At 31.2% G+C, this 15819-nt stretch overlaps 2 protein-coding genes and 66 non-coding genes across 68 annotated transcripts; 25 read left to right on the top strand and 43 right to left on the bottom strand.

Moving 5' to 3' along the window:
• Nucleotides 1-645: 645 nt before the first annotated feature.
• On the bottom strand, nt 646-666 carry 21ur-2351. The gene has a single exon (NR_057776.1).
• On the bottom strand, nt 647-667 carry 21ur-12057. The gene has a single exon (NR_057775.1).
• A 304-nt stretch (nt 668-971) lies between these two features.
• 21ur-14849 lies at nt 972-992 on the bottom strand. The gene has a single exon (NR_057774.1).
• On the bottom strand, nt 977-997 carry 21ur-10149. The gene has a single exon (NR_057773.1).
• Nucleotides 998-1167: 170 nt separating this feature from the next.
• On the bottom strand, nt 1168-1188 carry 21ur-11200. The gene has a single exon (NR_057772.1).
• Nucleotides 1189-1321: 133 nt separating this feature from the next.
• Y37A1A.2 (ADP,ATP carrier protein) lies at nt 1322-7628 on the top strand. The gene is made up of 7 exons (NM_070275.7): nt 1322-1504; nt 1773-1960; nt 4309-4632; nt 5567-5755; nt 6059-6233; nt 7059-7194; nt 7299-7628. The coding sequence occupies exons 1-7, from the start codon at nt 1329-1331 to the stop codon at nt 7503-7505; spliced, it is 1395 nt and encodes a 464-aa protein (NP_502676.4). The 5' UTR covers nt 1322-1328; the 3' UTR covers nt 7506-7628.
• On the bottom strand, nt 1604-1624 carry 21ur-6404. Its single transcript, NR_057771.1, has one exon.
• 21ur-4180 lies at nt 2043-2063 on the bottom strand. Its single transcript, NR_057770.1, has one exon.
• On the bottom strand, nt 2046-2066 carry 21ur-926. Its single transcript, NR_057769.1, has one exon.
• 21ur-3542 lies at nt 2047-2067 on the bottom strand. The gene has a single exon (NR_057767.1).
• On the top strand, nt 2047-2067 carry 21ur-558. Its single transcript, NR_057768.1, has one exon.
• 21ur-9533 lies at nt 2365-2385 on the bottom strand. The gene has a single exon (NR_057766.1).
• 21ur-8907 lies at nt 2368-2388 on the bottom strand. Its single transcript, NR_057765.1, has one exon.
• 21ur-12729 lies at nt 2417-2437 on the top strand. Its single transcript, NR_057764.1, has one exon.
• On the bottom strand, nt 3988-4008 carry 21ur-10321. Its single transcript, NR_057763.1, has one exon.
• Nucleotides 4146-4166, bottom strand: 21ur-5518. Its single transcript, NR_057762.1, has one exon.
• On the bottom strand, nt 4147-4167 carry 21ur-12936. Its single transcript, NR_057761.1, has one exon.
• 21ur-14069 lies at nt 4283-4303 on the top strand. Its single transcript, NR_057760.1, has one exon.
• On the top strand, nt 4751-4771 carry 21ur-527. Its single transcript, NR_057759.1, has one exon.
• On the top strand, nt 5023-5043 carry 21ur-6741. Its single transcript, NR_057758.1, has one exon.
• On the top strand, nt 5385-5405 carry 21ur-13783. Its single transcript, NR_057757.1, has one exon.
• On the top strand, nt 5386-5406 carry 21ur-5922. The gene has a single exon (NR_057756.1).
• Nucleotides 5470-5490, bottom strand: 21ur-6818. The gene has a single exon (NR_057755.1).
• Nucleotides 5801-5821, bottom strand: 21ur-1922. Its single transcript, NR_057754.1, has one exon.
• 21ur-3917 lies at nt 5804-5824 on the bottom strand. The gene has a single exon (NR_057753.1).
• 21ur-7726 lies at nt 5826-5846 on the top strand. Its single transcript, NR_057752.1, has one exon.
• On the bottom strand, nt 6302-6322 carry 21ur-14734. Its single transcript, NR_057751.1, has one exon.
• 21ur-1874 lies at nt 6306-6326 on the bottom strand. Its single transcript, NR_057750.1, has one exon.
• Nucleotides 6483-6503, bottom strand: 21ur-5248. The gene has a single exon (NR_057749.1).
• Nucleotides 6488-6508, top strand: 21ur-10224. The gene has a single exon (NR_057748.1).
• Nucleotides 6929-6949, bottom strand: 21ur-5862. The gene has a single exon (NR_057747.1).
• Nucleotides 7005-7025, top strand: 21ur-3401. The gene has a single exon (NR_057746.1).
• On the bottom strand, nt 7211-7231 carry 21ur-2944. Its single transcript, NR_057745.1, has one exon.
• 21ur-1651 lies at nt 7214-7234 on the bottom strand. The gene has a single exon (NR_057744.1).
• 21ur-14528 lies at nt 7215-7235 on the bottom strand. The gene has a single exon (NR_057743.1).
• Nucleotides 7216-7236, bottom strand: 21ur-12783. Its single transcript, NR_057742.1, has one exon.
• A 900-nt stretch (nt 7629-8528) lies between the features above and the next one.
• Nucleotides 8529-8549, bottom strand: 21ur-4855. The gene has a single exon (NR_057741.1).
• Nucleotides 8550-8819: 270 nt separating this feature from the next.
• 21ur-885 lies at nt 8820-8840 on the bottom strand. The gene has a single exon (NR_057740.1).
• Nucleotides 8841-9254: 414 nt separating this feature from the next.
• Nucleotides 9255-9275, bottom strand: 21ur-4084. Its single transcript, NR_057739.1, has one exon.
• A 140-nt stretch (nt 9276-9415) lies between these two features.
• Nucleotides 9416-9436, bottom strand: 21ur-9644. Its single transcript, NR_057738.1, has one exon.
• A 238-nt stretch (nt 9437-9674) lies between these two features.
• 21ur-8874 lies at nt 9675-9695 on the top strand. Its single transcript, NR_057737.1, has one exon.
• A 355-nt stretch (nt 9696-10050) lies between these two features.
• 21ur-2190 lies at nt 10051-10071 on the top strand. The gene has a single exon (NR_057736.1).
• Nucleotides 10072-10203: 132 nt separating this feature from the next.
• 21ur-6497 lies at nt 10204-10224 on the top strand. The gene has a single exon (NR_057735.1).
• A 312-nt stretch (nt 10225-10536) lies between these two features.
• On the top strand, nt 10537-10557 carry 21ur-12559. Its single transcript, NR_057734.1, has one exon.
• A 187-nt stretch (nt 10558-10744) lies between these two features.
• On the top strand, nt 10745-15810 carry Y37A1A.3 (Major facilitator superfamily (MFS) profile domain-containing protein). Its single transcript, NM_070274.7, has 8 exons — nt 10745-10936; nt 11901-12040; nt 12253-12331; nt 12387-12484; nt 13586-14258; nt 15030-15190; nt 15400-15487; nt 15532-15810. The coding sequence occupies exons 1-8, from the start codon at nt 10772-10774 to the stop codon at nt 15628-15630; spliced, it is 1503 nt and encodes a 500-aa protein (NP_502675.4). The 5' UTR covers nt 10745-10771; the 3' UTR covers nt 15631-15810.
• 21ur-8709 lies at nt 11162-11182 on the top strand. Its single transcript, NR_057733.1, has one exon.
• 21ur-4103 lies at nt 11704-11724 on the top strand. The gene has a single exon (NR_057732.1).
• 21ur-1220 lies at nt 11795-11815 on the top strand. Its single transcript, NR_057731.1, has one exon.
• 21ur-10329 lies at nt 12009-12029 on the bottom strand. Its single transcript, NR_057730.1, has one exon.
• On the bottom strand, nt 12174-12194 carry 21ur-7393. The gene has a single exon (NR_057729.1).
• 21ur-3274 lies at nt 12477-12497 on the bottom strand. Its single transcript, NR_057728.1, has one exon.
• On the bottom strand, nt 12625-12645 carry 21ur-1719. Its single transcript, NR_057727.1, has one exon.
• On the bottom strand, nt 12928-12948 carry 21ur-5559. Its single transcript, NR_057726.1, has one exon.
• 21ur-1946 lies at nt 13410-13430 on the bottom strand. Its single transcript, NR_057725.1, has one exon.
• Nucleotides 14290-14310, bottom strand: 21ur-1852. Its single transcript, NR_057724.1, has one exon.
• Nucleotides 14467-14487, top strand: 21ur-10561. The gene has a single exon (NR_057723.1).
• On the top strand, nt 14468-14488 carry 21ur-14661. Its single transcript, NR_057722.1, has one exon.
• 21ur-9566 lies at nt 14470-14490 on the top strand. Its single transcript, NR_057721.1, has one exon.
• 21ur-2328 lies at nt 14471-14491 on the top strand. The gene has a single exon (NR_057720.1).
• Nucleotides 14791-14811, bottom strand: 21ur-7593. Its single transcript, NR_057719.1, has one exon.
• 21ur-890 lies at nt 14792-14812 on the bottom strand. Its single transcript, NR_057718.1, has one exon.
• Nucleotides 14927-14947, bottom strand: 21ur-5446. Its single transcript, NR_057717.1, has one exon.
• 21ur-3602 lies at nt 15217-15237 on the bottom strand. Its single transcript, NR_057716.1, has one exon.
• Nucleotides 15345-15365, top strand: 21ur-13913. The gene has a single exon (NR_057715.1).
• 21ur-5917 lies at nt 15346-15366 on the top strand. Its single transcript, NR_057714.1, has one exon.
• 21ur-14393 lies at nt 15770-15790 on the bottom strand. Its single transcript, NR_057713.1, has one exon.
• On the bottom strand, nt 15773-15793 carry 21ur-679. Its single transcript, NR_057712.1, has one exon.
• 21ur-12003 lies at nt 15774-15794 on the bottom strand. The gene has a single exon (NR_057711.1).
• Nucleotides 15811-15819: the final 9 nt, after the last annotated feature.

The raw sequence follows: 15819 nt of genomic DNA, 5'->3' as shown, positions 1-15819 counted from the left end.
TTCAGCATTTAGCCGTTGAAATCGACGAAAGTGGCTGAAAGTGGTTGAATTTGAATTTCGCGCGCATATGAAACCTAGGCCACCACACGATTTCTAGGCCATTTTCGTTCAACGAAATATCTATTTAAATGTATTTATTTCGAACTTTAATTTGTTTTCTTTCTTAGAAGGTTTAAGAAAACTATTTAAAAAATTCTCTACATAAGTTTTAAAGCATTTTCGACGATTTTTCTGACTTAAACTGCTGAATGTTAACGGATTTTTCCCGTTTTTCTTTTGCGATAATTGGAAGTTTGAGTACACATTCTAAATTTTTAAACAATTTTCCCATTGATGATACTCCTTCTTTGAATAGTTTCCGAACATTTTTCGAAGAATCCTGAAAGTTAGAATTCTTTTCACAAATTTTCATATCAATCATACCAATCAGTCTTTTTCTTACTCTCATCGTCCTACATTCTTCCATTTAGGCTCCGCCCAGTTTCGACATTCTTTGTTTTCCAAAAAAAACAACGGTCACTCGAAGTGTTTGTTTTTTTCGAAACATAGCCTTTTGAGATGAAAAATCTGACCTTTTTACCTTTCTACGAATGTAAAAACGTATTATCACTGTGAAACTGTAGTCCTATTAAAAAAAGTAATTCGATTCAGATCAAGAGCCAAGGAACCCTGCTAGAAAATTTGAGTAAAATAAGAAAACATACTGAAACTGAAGATTTTTTTTATTTGTGAGTCTTTTTTTCTGCAATAGGATAGCTTTTCAAAAGTTTTTTTTTTTAATTTTGAAAATGTTTTGAAAACAATTATTAAAAGTAAAAAACGGTATGTTACAAAGATCTATGGCTACGAATTAAAAAAAATCAAATTTAAAAAAATTTTGTAATTACAGAAACAAAAAGTAGTTTTTCTTTTTTAAGAACCCAGTTTGTTTTCAACATTTTCTGGACGTTTTTTATCTAAAAAATGAAAGATTGATAAAGCTCTAATAATCAACATAGCCCTTCTAGAAGTTTATAAATAATAAAAATTCATGCTGAAACGGAATAATTTTTTTTTAATTTTTGGTTCAATTTTATATTTGGGTGCTGTTCAATAACTTTTAAAAACATTTTTTATGGAAAAAGTTTGAAATAATTGAGACCCAAGCTGCAAATAAACAAAAAAAAACTTGCACTCACGCTGTTGATATTGCTTTTCCAGGCAATTTGCTAACCCAAATTTACATTTAGAAATAGAAAATGAATTGTTTAAATATTTTTCTCAATATTTCCGCTATCAGCTTTTTTTCCTTCTTCATAAATCTCAAACTTTCACATTTCAGGCTCACCATGCTTCTACAATTAACTCCGCGTAGACATGAGCTCATATCAGTATTCATGATGTCAATTGGAACGACATTCATGTTTTTGGGTTATGATGTACAATCTATGATGGCTGAAAGTGTACTTCACTCAGTTAGTACAAAGAATCCTGATAGAATTAGTGAATATGCTGGATATTATGGGTGAGTTTGAGTTGGAAAGTCGTGGAAAGTTCGTTTGTTATAAAAATCTCAAAAGTAATTTTTTGTGAAAAATCAAGATCGATAATTTTTCAAACTTTAGAAACAAATCTGAAACATTTAGCAATTTTTTAGCAATAAAACAATTTTTACAATAACTATGTGAAACAGTAAATTTTTTTGACTCATTATGAAAATTGGTTTTTGGCCTTTTTTTTAGTTAAATAGAGCAATTACTCAAAATCTCACCGGTAATTTTTCAAGTTTTCAGCCAAGCCATCCAGTATATCTCATTCGCCTTCTTTTCCCTATTCACCGCCACAATTCAATACTACATTTCCTCAAAATCCATGTTGGTTCTATCGTCAGTACTATTTACAACCTGCTATATTGCCTATATTCATGTCAATTCATACATATTCTATTCGTCTCAACTACTACTGGGTTTTGCCTATGCAAGTGAGTTTTTCAAAACTTCGAGGAATAAAAAAAACTGGAAACATTTTCATAAAGTTAATAAAAGGTGATTTTGTTTTTAGCTAAAGTTCCTTCTATCAAACCACCAATTGAAATTGAAACGTTTCGAAAATATATCAATTACATGAAACTGTAGTTACTTTTTCAGAACAATTACCGTATTTCCTCTATTAGTCTTACATGCATGCAAGACTAATAGATGAAGCACGGTAACTTTTAAGAAAATAAATTAAGGAATTTCTATATTCGTCAATACAAAAAAATTATTAAACTCTCCAATATGGCTCCAGTAACCAAAAAGTTCCTAATTTCAAATTATCTCTTATCGAAATTTGAATTTTTTTCAATTCCAGAACTATAAATTTAATGATTATAGTTTCACATAGCAATCCTGTTTTTGTTTTTTAATAACAATGACTAATATCACGAGACTGTTACTTTGAACGGGAAACTGTGAAAATCAACAAAAAATTACTGATGTCATTGTAGACTTTCTCTATCTTCTAGAAAGTATCACTCACGTGAAAATTTGGGCATACTTCTGATTTAAGGGGCAACAGGTTCTGATTTGAATGTACTTTGAAGGGAGAAAGTTTGGGAAATTTTGGATGAGTGTAGTTTAAGTTACAGAGAGTATATCATAAAAATTAAGCAATTGAAAAGGAAAATTTGTTGAATTTTAGTCTCAGACTTCATAAGGTTGTTTGCGACCTAGCGACCTAGGTCGCTTTGCGACCTGCGACCTAGCGACCTGGGTCGCTTTGCGACCTAAAGTACTGACATTTTGTGCTCTTTCGGTTTTGATTCACTTGAGTTGTTAAAATCAGTATAACTCGAAAACTACATAAGATGGCAGAATATGTATACTAACAAATTGCTACAAATCATTTATTTTACATTGCTTTCGATTTCTTATCCATAAGACACCTTGTCGAAAAAAGTTAGAACAGCCGACATCCGCCGGATTTGCTGCTGACTAAAATTGTTTCAACTTGAAAACTATGGTACTTATGGGTTTCGTTCCCCCGAAATGTTTTAACTTTCTAAATTTCAATTTTTTTTTGTAGAATTGTAGAATTTGTAAAAATCAATGCTTTGTTCTGTGCTTTTTTTTACGTTTTTAATTCGAAAAGTGGAAAATGAAATTTTAGAAACAACGCATAAACTTATAAAATCTTAATAGAGAAAATGTTAGTGGAATATACATATTCTGCAATCTTTAGTTTTCGAGTTATACGGATTTTAACAACTCAAGTGAATCAAAACCGAAAGAGAACAAAATGTCGGTAATTCAGATCGCAATGCGACCTAGGTCGCTAGGTCGCAGGTCGCAAAGCGACCCAGGTCGCTAGGTCGCAGGTCGCAAAGCGACCCAGGTCGCTAGGTCGCAGGTCGCAAAGCGACCCAGGTCGCTAGGTCGCAGGTCGCTAGGTCGCAGGTCGCAAAGCGACCCAGGTCGCTAGGTCGCAGGTCGCAAAGCGACCCAGGTCGCTAGGTCGCAGGTCGCTAGGTCGCAGGTCGCAAAGCGACCCAGGTCGCTAGGTCGCAGGTCGCTAGGTCGCAGGTCGCAAAGCGACCCAGGTCGCTAGGTCGCAGGTCGCAAAGCGACCCAGGTCGCTAGGTCGCAGGTCGCAAAGCGACCCAGGTCGCTAGGTCGCAGGTCGCAAAGCGACCCAGGTCGCTAGGTCGCAGGTCGCAAAGCGACCCAGGTCGCTAGATCGCAGGTCGCAAAGCGACCCAGGTCGCTAGGTCGCAGGTCGCAAAGCGACCCAGGTCGCTAGGTCGCAGGTCGCAAAGCGACCCAGGTCGCTAGGTCGCAGGTCGCAAAGCGACCTAGGTCGCTAGGTCGCAGGTCGCAGGTCGACCTAGGTCGACCTATAGCCACCCCTAAACGCGACCAACCATTTTTGTTTTAAGGCTTACAATTAGGAATTATTATTTTTAACTTAAGTCTAAAAAATACAACAAAAATTAAAGTGGTAGTTTTTCAAAATAAAAAAAATATTTTGAAGAACAGCAACTACACAACAACGAAGAAATCTGAAAAAAAATCAGATATTTACGCTCTAAAAAAAACCGTTTAAAAATATTTTCTGAAAAAAGCTTGAAAAAAAAACAAAATTTGAAAACTAATGAAATGAAGTTATGATAACTCTTTTTTTGTTAAAAAAACTAGTGTTTTTACAGAATCGTTCTAAAAAACAGATTGGTTTATGTAAACCAACTGATTCAGTATATTTTTTTTCTTAAATTTTTTGCTGTTTTGCTAGGCATGTAAAAACAACCAGATTTGTTCAATTTTGATTTATTGAGAGAAATTATATTTCCAGTGTACAACAGTGCAGAGGGAACCTATCTCTCGGAGCACTCTTCCCGCCGAACCATCGACTCGAATTCGGCTCTTGAAACCGGATTGGGACATACAAGTCTCTTCTTCGGAGGTGTCACTATGCTTTTTGTATTTCATTTCGTTCCACACACTTTTGACGGACACTTTTTGAATTTCGATGAGCATGTTGTGCAAGTGATCTACTTTTCATTGATGACCCTGACTGTGGTTTCTGTGGTTTTATTCACGTTTTTGCCAACAAAGCAGTTTGATTCAATTGCATTGAACACTCAAAGAGTTACACCTTCAATGATGGCTCAATTCAGTAAGTTTTTGATTTTTTTTAAATAAAAATTTTTGAATGAAACAAATTTTCTGAAAACTTAAAAACTTGTCTGTTTCATGATTTCGATAAAAGAGAAACCAGAAAACAAGAAAGCTATTGGGGTCATCTTACTTTGAAGATAAAACTAAAAGAAAAAAAAGCAGCCAAAAGAAAGTTCTAAAAATATAACCTGCCCCTATTTTTTTCTTTTTTGAATTTGAAATTGAATAACTATATGTAAAGGGAGTGTATGCCAGTCAACAATTAAGCAAAAAATGTAATTCGGATAAACTCGAAATGGAACTTAAAATCTATTTTAACAAAAAAATTCTGTAAAAAAATTTCAGTTTCAAAATATTTTGAAGCCAAAAGAAAATCAAGCTATATTAATTTCGCATGCATATAACTAGAACTACTCAGATATTTCTTGTTTCTGACCTCTATATTCCGAACACCAAAGTAGAAAAGTATAGTTTGTTTAAAGTTACAAAGGGGAAACCTAGAAAAAACTTTACAGGTTACTCAGTTTTTTTCTCAAAAAATTGGAGTTAAAATAAGGCATTTCGCAGAATTGCTCAATTTCTTAAAGTAATATATAGTCAATACGAGCCATTTTCTTTAAAAATAATCGAAATTTTTCAATCTGTGGAGCTAGACCTTTAGTTCATCGAAACCAAAAACCTGGATAGAAATTTTCAAAAAAATTACAGTTTCAAAATATTATTAAAGCAAACAACTATCAAGGTTTTATGTTTTTCTCTCAACAGTTGCTGAAATGAGTCAGATTTTTTTTTCTTTTTACTTCAACATTCAGACTGTTAAATTTAACAATTTTAGAATATCGTTGGCGTCGTTCTACTGACTACAAAACTTTTTCAACTGTTATAAAACTATAGTGAAACAGGATTTCATATAAACATATAAACATTTTCAGAACGTTTCGGAAAGTCCTTTTCTCATTTGAACACTTCTCTTCTAATCTTCACATATGTTTACATGGGATGTATGGTATCATTCATGTACGGTATCTACCCAACTTCATTGTCTTTTACATCTGAAACTGCATCTGATGTCTACATTATTGCACTGTACCTTCTGTCGTCTGGATTGGCCGCTTTTTTGAGTGAGTGAGAAATGATTAAATTACTGTTTCAAAGAATTTTCATTAGCTATATTAGCAAAAGGCGGATTAGTACAATAATAAATCAAACTCATCTATTAATTATCAGTGAAACAGTGAGCGTTTTTTTGTGGCCACGAATTCGTTGGTTGTTTGCATGAGAAACATGCAAAAACTTGCAAATCATCACATTACGATGACCTCGAATGTAACCGTTTGTCTTCCCCCCTATTAGTACACTTAATTACGAACTGATACCTAATCAGTTCAGAAACCAAACCGTCATCAATGACGTGAATGTTCCAGGCGCCATGTTCATCAGGCCGATGATCAAAAGATTGCACAAATACAAGCTTATCGTACCGATGGCGGTTCACTGTACATCCATGGCAATCGTTTTGTTCTTGGTGTACTGTTCGGTGCCAAATCAGGCAACACAACGACCGACTAGTGATCTCGCGAATTTATGGATTACACCAAGGTAAGGAGACATGGGGATGTGGTTTTGAAGCCAGAGAATCCTGATAAAAAATGTGCTCACTTAAAGGAGGGTAGAAACCAACGAGTACATTGAGTGAGGCAATTTGTAATAGAAAGTTTTTGTAGAGATATTAATACAGTATAAAATGTGAACCTTTGCGACAAGTTATTTTAACTTTTTCATAACAAATTAAAGCCGGATTATAGAAAAATGTTTCTTTATCTCAATAAAACTTTCATTTTGATTGAAGGTATTTTGATTAAAGTATGACTATTTTTTTAGGTTTCTGTAGGAAATTAGTCAATGTATTGAAACAGTATAAAATTTCAAAAGTTCGGATTATGGAGGTAGAGTAGTTGATTGGGAGAAATTACTGAAAATAACAGTTTCAAATTTTAAATTTAAATTTATCATATAGAAAAATTCGAAAATTTTGATTTGAAAAGCGAAAATTGCTGAAATTACCTGAATTTTGAATATTCGACCTCAAATGAATTCAAGCAGGGGTTAAAATTTTGTTTTTGTTGGTTTTCACTTTCTAAGAACAATTTTGAGATATTTATAAGGTTAACAAAATGAAAATTAAGCAAAATTTTAAAAGAGTTTGCAATAATTAAGAGAATCTTTTGCTTGTGCCGCTATATGTAGTCAAGTTTAAAATCTCATTTTTTGGTTGATTTTTAACTTTATCTCTGAAATCTCGATTAGATGAATTAGCGAATGCACTGTTTTTGATTGGCCATATAACAATTGTATGAAACAGTGAGGTGTTGGTCGCTCAAAACTTATGCGTCTCTATCTGTCTTTACAGTAAAACATTTTCAGCCGTTATCTCTCGATGATCATCGGATTCCTTCTCGGATTCGCTGACTTCACGATTACCATGACAAGATCTGTCATCTGCCAGATTGCTGTTCCAGACTTTCGAGCTGAAATTTTCAGTCTCACGAGAATTTATCAGGTGAGCCAATTGAATATATCGGGAATTGATCAAAGCACTAAAAATCAATTCTTAATTTGGATCTTATTTGGGCACAGTGAAACATTTGAAATTTTCATTTTCAGTGCGTGGCATCTTGTGTAATTCTATTCATCTCTCCATATCTGACAGTTACCACTTGGATAATCATTCTAATTGTCGGACTTTTAATCGGAATTGCTGCAATGTTTGCAGTTTTATGTCGGACACACAACAATACAATCGCTGCACCCATTGAGCCATTGGAAGAGGAAAAGGATGAAAAGTTCACAGAAGAGAAGACTTTCGCTTAACTTTTTTTATTATTATTTTAAATCAATTTCTACTGAGGGTTCCTTCCGGGAATGTTAATATTTAAAAATTTTTGACTTTTATGTACTTACGGGTTTACTTTCCAATGAATTTTTACTTTTCGTATTACACACTATCAGTAAATGAAAAAAAAATTGAAAGCGATAAAACACTGTGGAATAATGGCAAATTTTTTTATTGCACACATAATGATTCAGAAAAAAACCAAATTTTGTTATCAGACTTCCCGAACTTTAGTCAACATTTCATGTAATTTTTTGAACTTTCACGTTTTGGAAATTGAAAACTAAAAAAACGAAAAGTTATATGTTCCAATTGACCAAATTGAGCCATTGGAAATGGATAAATTTTAACAAAACAAAATTGGATTTTTTGAAAATTTTTCATGTAATATGTAGGTAATTAAGACAAAATTAAAATATGAAAAACGTAGAAGCATCAAAAATTTTTAATAGACTTTCAAAATAATGATAGGGGAAACTGAGTTTCTCCTACTTTCTCAGCATACATTTAAAAAAGTTTTAAAATTTTTTGAAAAATCCTACTGATATTATTTGCTCGTTGGAGTCCCATATACCGTGTTTTAGGAAACAACAATTAAAATACTAAAATATCATCCGCCTATTAAATTTTTCACTTTGTTTTTATAGTCTTGCATATAATTAACAGAATACTCTTACGTGCCTCTCAATTTGTTTGCAAACTTTAAAAAATACTTTAAAATTTCATAATTTTGCAAAAATCAAAGAAACGGGCAAATTATATTCAAATTTCTGCGCAAATGAGTGACGTAATTTTTGGAATTTTTTCTTCTAAAATAATCGATTTTCTTTGTTTATTTCTTTGATATTTGGTATTGGATTTGAGACATCGCTTGTCAATTTTTCAAACATTTTTTCGTGATGAAAAAAAAAACATTATGATCCAAAATTTTCGATAAAAGCAAAAAATAGCAAAACTGATGTCCCAGCAAAAAGGATTCCCGCAAATTTGTGAGTTTGTGAGGTGTTGCCAAATAGCTGTGAACACTAAACGCGTGAATGGTTTTTAATATGTACAAAGTGAAACATTTGAAAATCGGATTAATGTGTCATTAAAAACACTCTAATTGTTGTTTCTTGAAAAATTGTTTAATTTTTTTTATATTTCTATTCAGACATTTTGGTCCATATTAATGCAATTCGTATTTCGATACCACTCCACTTTCACAGCTCGACGATTTTTTCAATCAAATTTGGAGAACGTTGTAAAAGAATATTTATGTTTTTTCGTTCAACCTTTACATTATTTTTTATAGTATTTTTTTCCGCATTGTAGCAACGAAAAACCATTCTCCAAACTAATAAAAAACCATTGAAACAGCAAAAAAAATGCAATTTCAAAATGAACGATAAAAGCTTTTCAGCATCAAAAGTGTTGCATTACACACCGGAAAGATATTGGATATTTAATTCTCGGCCACCGGAAATTCTCGTCCATATCTCTTTTCTTCTCACTTTCTCCTTGATCCATTGTATAAAACATTCGAGTTTTTAGATATATTTCAAAAAGAGAGTTTATCTGAACCTTCTTTGCATTTTCTTTTAAATTTTTGGTAGCCCAAACAATTGTTATCACTTTTATTTTTGAGATCCATTTAATGAAATTATATTTTGAGCCTCAAAATTTTTCTTGAGAATAAAAATGTATATTGTTAAATATCCCAAATTAAAATTTTTGGAAGGCTCATCGATCATTGAGGACCACGTTTACTGTGTGAGAAAATATTGCTGAGTATTTCAAAACTTGTTGAAACACAAAAAATTTTGTTTTTTACTTCAAAAGTTAAATTTAAACTTTCCAGGTAAATTTGAAATTATGCTTCTCCTCTCTCTCTCTCTTTCATTTAATATGTACAAAAAATCGTCTAAGAACATATAATTTTACATTTGTAATTTTTTTTTCTCAACCATATAAAACAGTTGAAAATTATTATTGGTAAATTAGTGAAAAGTATCAATTTTTAAAGTTCATAACTTTTCGATTTTTTCCAACAACTGAAAGTTATGAATTCTTTTTTCCTAAAATATTGACACTTGTTTCAGCACTTTTTTTTCAATTTTTGCTGTTTCAATGTCGTCAAATAAATGTTAATGAAAACTCATTAACATTCTTCTTTTGCGTACCTTTTTTCCCAATTAAAATCGTACTAATTTTATAAAACCTAAAATCAAAAGCGAAGCCAAGGTGTTTCTATTCCTTAATTCAAACAACAAGATTTTGGTTTATTTTAGTTCAAAAATTTGCTAAAATAATTTTTCTTTCAATAGCAATGTTTCTTGCAAATTGTTTTGAAACAAATGAGGTTTCACTGTAATCCTATTTCTAAGATAATAAATATCACGTTGTTTTTAAAAAACTCTACTGATATTGTCGGATAATTTGAGATGCTTCGTACCTATTTAGAGTGTAAACTTTTTTCGAATAAGCATAAAATTTTACGGTTTCAAACTTTCTATGTTTCTGAAAACTTAATTCTTGTTCCGCTCGCTTTATTTAAGAAAAGCATTTTTATTTTTTGATAATGTTTATTTTCTTAATTGTTGAAAAAACCATTAATCCAACTTGTTTCCAATAATCTCATAAAAATTTCACTGTTTCGATTTCTTAATAAGTACAAAGGCGTTTGATTATTTTTAATATGGTCCCGGAATCAATCAGTTTCCCTATAATTTTTCCGGGTTTCAGAAAAATTAAAGTAACTACGAAATTTTTAATTCGTTCTACTTTTAGATTTGAAAAACAGTTTTTGATGTTCCCGTTTTATTACAAATTCTTTCATAAAAAAGTGTTGTTGCAAATAAATAATTAACTCTCGGAAAAATATATTTATTATTATAGAATATCACTGATTTTTAGTACACAATTAGTAACAATCGGTGCCAAAAGCGTAAAACAATTTTGGAAACTTATAAAAAAATTTCCGGTTTCAAACTCTTCTGAAAATTTTTCCATTCTCTAATGTTATTTTATGAAAATGTCTGATATTTCAAGAACAAAAAACCATCACTCCAACAACCTGTTCCTTCATCTTCCCAATAGAATTTGTACTCTTTCAATTACTCATAAAACCTTCCATTAACTTTTCACTTTCAACATGATCTATTGTTGTCATATTGACCAAGGTTTGATGTCATGAATAATTCATAGAATCACAGACAATCGCCTGTTTCTCCAGACCACAATTTTCATTTTTACAGGCAACTGAATGTCATCATCAGGTGGTAATGTTGCAATAATAGCAACACAAAGAGCCAAAAAATGGCCTCCAATACGGACATCGTTGATGGCCATAATTGTTGCATTTGGTAGTTCATTTAGCTTCGGTTTTCAACTATTAATCACTAATCCGGCTCAGGGAGCATTTATCAAAGTGAGTTTCTACTATTAAAAATATTTTGATACTTGATTTATTTTTTAAAATATATTTACTGTTTCAAGGTTTCCTCAAACGCCAATTGTTGTTTTTGTAGTAATTTGTGGTCCGCAGTTATTATATTAGCTATATTTTTAACTGGCTTTTTTTTTGAAACAAGATTCTTGCATTTATTTACCGCTTCAAAATGTGAATATCTGAGTTTTAAACAAATTTGTATAATTTCGAACAAATAGAAAAGTTTTTAAAAAGATATTCTATGATTATATCATATTTGAAAAATTATGATATAAAATTTCAGTGCAGAGAAAGAAAAGGAAAAAACATGTTCTGTGAGTGCAATATTAGCTGTTATTACATTAACAGCATTATCAACATTCTTGGATAACCTTTTTTTTTAAACATGTGTAAAAATTTATTTGCTGTTTCAAAATTAGCATATGTAAATCTGGAACAACATTAATTTAACATGACGCTTTTCAGTGTGGCAAATTCGAATACAAAAGAATGTGTTGCCAGGGGGAAATCACTTTGTTAAATGTTGAAAACAGTCAATTTACTAGCTTTCAGGGCAGTAAGAAATTTTCAATAAGCTATTAATATATCATAATTTACAATAGAATCACTATTTCGGCCCAGGGAGAATTTTACAAAGTGAGCTTAATGTGTTTGAGGCCGACTTTTCAGTTTCTCAAATTATGCGTTAAAAATTTATTTACAGTTTTAAAATGTGTTCTAATAAAGCAACAACTTTTATGTAATATTGTTTTCAAATCAGAAGAGCTAAAAATTTCATTTTTTTAAATCTACTATTTTCGAAAATTTAAAAAATTGAAACATAATTTGAAAATTTATTGCAACAATTGTGCGTTTAAAATCAATACTTTATTCCCGTTTCCAAACTTTGAAATTCAAACAAAAGAACAAAGTTTTCAAAAACCTTAAATTTATGATTTTGCAGTTTCTAAACGCATCTAAACATTCCAACAATCCAGATGATAATGAATTGAGTCATTTGGAAAATGAGTGGTCTTTTATTGTTGCGATTTTCTTTTTGGGATCAGCAACTGGGGCTTTTTTAATTAAGACAGTGGCCGAGAGGTAAGTCAACTGAAATTGTATAATTCTGTGAAACGGTGATTGTTTTTCAAATCAAGAACTACGAGAAGCTTAACTTTGTTAACTTCAAATTGGAAATTGTTTATAAAAAACCATTCAAAAATTATAATTTTAAAAAAATCTCTCGAACACAATATCATTGAATTTATGTACTAAGCGAAGAAATTGAAATAGTGAAACAGTAGACAATTCAGATTTGGCAGAAAAAAAGGAGTAATCGTTTCCTTATTTGCCCAAGTAACATCTTCAATGCTCACAATAGTTAGTTTTTGGGTGAGTTATTCCGTCTTTGTAACTTTTCTATTTTATTTCTCAAAACCATTTTCAGATAGTCAATCATATTTTATTCATATTTGCCCGGTTCTTAATGGGAGTTGGTATTACAATTTCAATGGGTATTGCGGCAATGTTTGTTACTGAATCAAGGTGTGTTTTGTGATTAATGTAAATTTACAACTCTGATTTACATGGACATTCTGCAACAGTTCAAAAAATATTAAAAATGAATTTTTGAAATTGGACCGGAAAGTTATTAAGTGAATTCGAAAAGTATTTTTTGTAAGAACCATATTTTCACGACAAAAGTATTGCAATTTTTAACTAAAACTCAAATATATTAACAACTTGAAACAGTTTCGTATTTTTTCAAGTTAAGAAAATGACAATGGTTAGGAAATTGGATTTTTTGCATTTTCAAAAACTCTTTTTGTTTTCAAATCAATTGCAAATTCCTTTTTTGTTCCCCTCCCTTTTTCTCCAAATAAAAAAAAATTGACGGGTCGCAGAATAGAACTCAACCCATTTTCAGAAGAATAATCAAGATTTTGTCTATATGTTTTAATATTTTTGAATATCTCTTCCTTAATCCCTCTTTAATACTTATCTTTCTAATACTTGAAACCATCGAAACTCGAGAACTTAAAACTTTATTGAAAATGCTTCACTTATAAATTTAAAAAAAATTGGCAAAAAATAGATTTTTTCATCACAATTTGACTTTTGAGAGCAGATTCTATAGAGCATTCTTTTTTGAAAATTAAAAAATGTCTTCTCAGTTTCAATTTAGTACGGTAAAATTAAGGGCTCGTGATAAAGGAAATGTTAAAATATTTTTGTGAAATAACGTTTTTCTGGAAACTTTCTAAATCGATTTTTATATCGGTTTTCGTTCTCATTTTCTGTTTTTCAAATAATACATCAAAGAAATGCAAGACCCTCTTTCAAATTGTTGGATTTTTTTCGAAAATTGAAACACATACATATTTAAAATTCAGAAGACATTCTATCTAAACAGGCGTGCCGCCGCAAATTTTTAAGATTTTTCGGTTTTTTGTATTAACTATTAATTAGTTAATATTAAATACCATCCTCAATATCTGCATTTAATTTACATTTCTAATTTAAACAACTTGAAACATGTTTTTTTTTGAAATAGTTCTTGAAAAGTGTAAATTTTCAGTAACCACTTTAATTTCATTGAAACTTGATTTTTGGAATTCCAAAAATACAAAAACTCTTGAATTTCAGCCCCGCCTACTGTCGTGGAGTGTCATCCCTTATCAATGGTGTCCTTTTGCAATTATCAATAACTGTCGGAGCAGTGATGGCAATGCCAAACGTTCTTGGAAATGAGACACATTGGTGGTATCTGTACCTTTTCCAATTAATTATTAACACAACAGTACTCGTTATTCTCCCATGGGTACATGAAAGTCCCAGCTATTTGGCATCTCAGGATATCAAGCATCACGAGCTTCACGCAATGTTCAAGGCAAAAATTGTTGCTTCTGTAAAATTTTACCATGGAATTTCTGATCCGGAAGCGGAAGTTTTTGCTGATAACCTAATAGAAACTCATCAAATAACTAGATCTCAAGAATCTATAATATCCGTCTGGAAATCGCCATTCAATCGTCGCGGGACCCTTCTTGGAATGATGGTAACCTTCTCAATGGCAATGTCAGGAATTACTGTGATCAATGCATTTGCTTTTGAAATTTTGATGAATGTTGGAATGAAACAAGATACGGCTGCAATTGCAAATGCTGCTATATGCTTCTTCTCATTCGCTGGAATTTTGGTTTCAACTAAAATTATCGATCATTTCGGGAGAAGACCATTATTGATATCAACATTCGGATGTTTGGCAGTTGTTAATGTAGTGATTGTTGGATTGATGTATACTTTTGCTGAAACTCAGGTTAGTTACGGTTTTTGAAGTTACGGTTCATTGCCTAGGAGGAGAAAACACATTAAAACTTTGTAGACATAAAACTCTTAAATGATGAATGTGAAACAGGAAAATTTTCTCGAGCATCAAAACATGAATTAAATTATATCGGTTCATAATTTTTTTTTTCTGTACTTTTTCAACCACTTAATATTAGAAGCAAAGTAGAATTTCTTATTTGTTTCAAGCAAACGTTGCATGATTTGTTAACTGTACTTCTGTTGGCCTCACTGAGCGGTACTTTGGACACAACTAAATACAAAAACATAAAAAGGATTTTTGGTAAAAATCCATTTTTTTGCTTTTGGAGAAGGTGGGCAAAATACATTTTAAAAAATCGAGGCATTTTAAAATTTAAATCTTACACTTCTGCAAAAAAAGACTATTTCATAAGTAATTTTTTTATTATTTTTTTGTTTTTTTTTTTGGTTTTTGGCGAAAAAAACAGTTTTTCCTTATCCATTCATCTCTATTTTGCTTTTTTTTTCAATTTCGAATAAAAATCTTTTCCAATTCGGGATCAATTAAGAAATATTTTAATGTTTAAAGAAATGAACATCTTGAAACAAGTTTTTACAAAATATTTCTGAACATATTTTTGCAAATGTAGGAATTTTCGATTTGAAATGAAATCCTATTAGTTTGGGTTCTTGTATATATCGCCCTTACAAATTTCTTACAGCTTTTACTATTTTTCTGAAACAGTCGTTTTCTGCAATTTTTTAAAAACAACTATTGCAGAACCAAATCGTGTCATACTTCTTGATATCTGCAATATGTATGTTCAATTTCCTCTTCGCAATGGGTCCAGGACCACTTTCAATGTTTATAACTGGAGAATTGGTTCCTCAAAACTGTCGATCGGCTTCTTCTGTCTGGACAAATGCAGTTATGGCTGTTGTGTGAGTTTTTGTAAAACAATGTTATTGTGATTGCTTCATTTTTATGAGTAGGATCAATAAAAAATACCAAAAACTTAAAAACATGTTGAAACAGTTAATTAAAAAAATACAGTTTCATAATTATGGTTTGTTTTATTGGAATAAAGTCATTTTGTTTGTTCCATTCCTGGTTGCAAAAATTTTCTAACTTCAAAATTCCCTGTTTCCAGCCGATTCCTGATTCTAACATTCTATCTTCCTGTCAAAAATATGACGTCTGAGTTTATGGCCTACGCGATTTTCTTCGTTGTTCCAATGGTTTGTACCTCTATTTTTCTTTAAAATATTTATAAGATTTACAGATTGTCGCAGTATTGGTGATATTTTTCTTATTACCGGAAACAAAGGGAAGAAATGTGGAAGAAATTCGAGAGGAATATGAAAGAAAATCATTGTTGTGAATATTTTGTTTGAGTGGAGGAGGCGGAGGAGTTGCACATAAATTATTGAAGAAAATAAAAGGAAATGTTCGATTTGATAAATGTTTAAATTGAAATTTGGCTCGTCCCGTTTTTGTAGTTATGTAAAAATCAAGTATGTTTTATTTTTAATGGCGATGAATCAATATTTGTCTTCTAAAACCTTAATTA

Source organism: Caenorhabditis elegans, chromosome IV (assembly GCF_000002985.6).
Source record: "Caenorhabditis elegans chromosome IV".
In the NCBI taxonomy this organism is placed as follows: Eukaryota; Metazoa; Nematoda; class Chromadorea; order Rhabditida; family Rhabditidae; genus Caenorhabditis; species Caenorhabditis elegans.
Note: the sequence above shows the minus strand (reverse complement) of the source record. Positions and strands in the feature narration are given on the sequence as shown.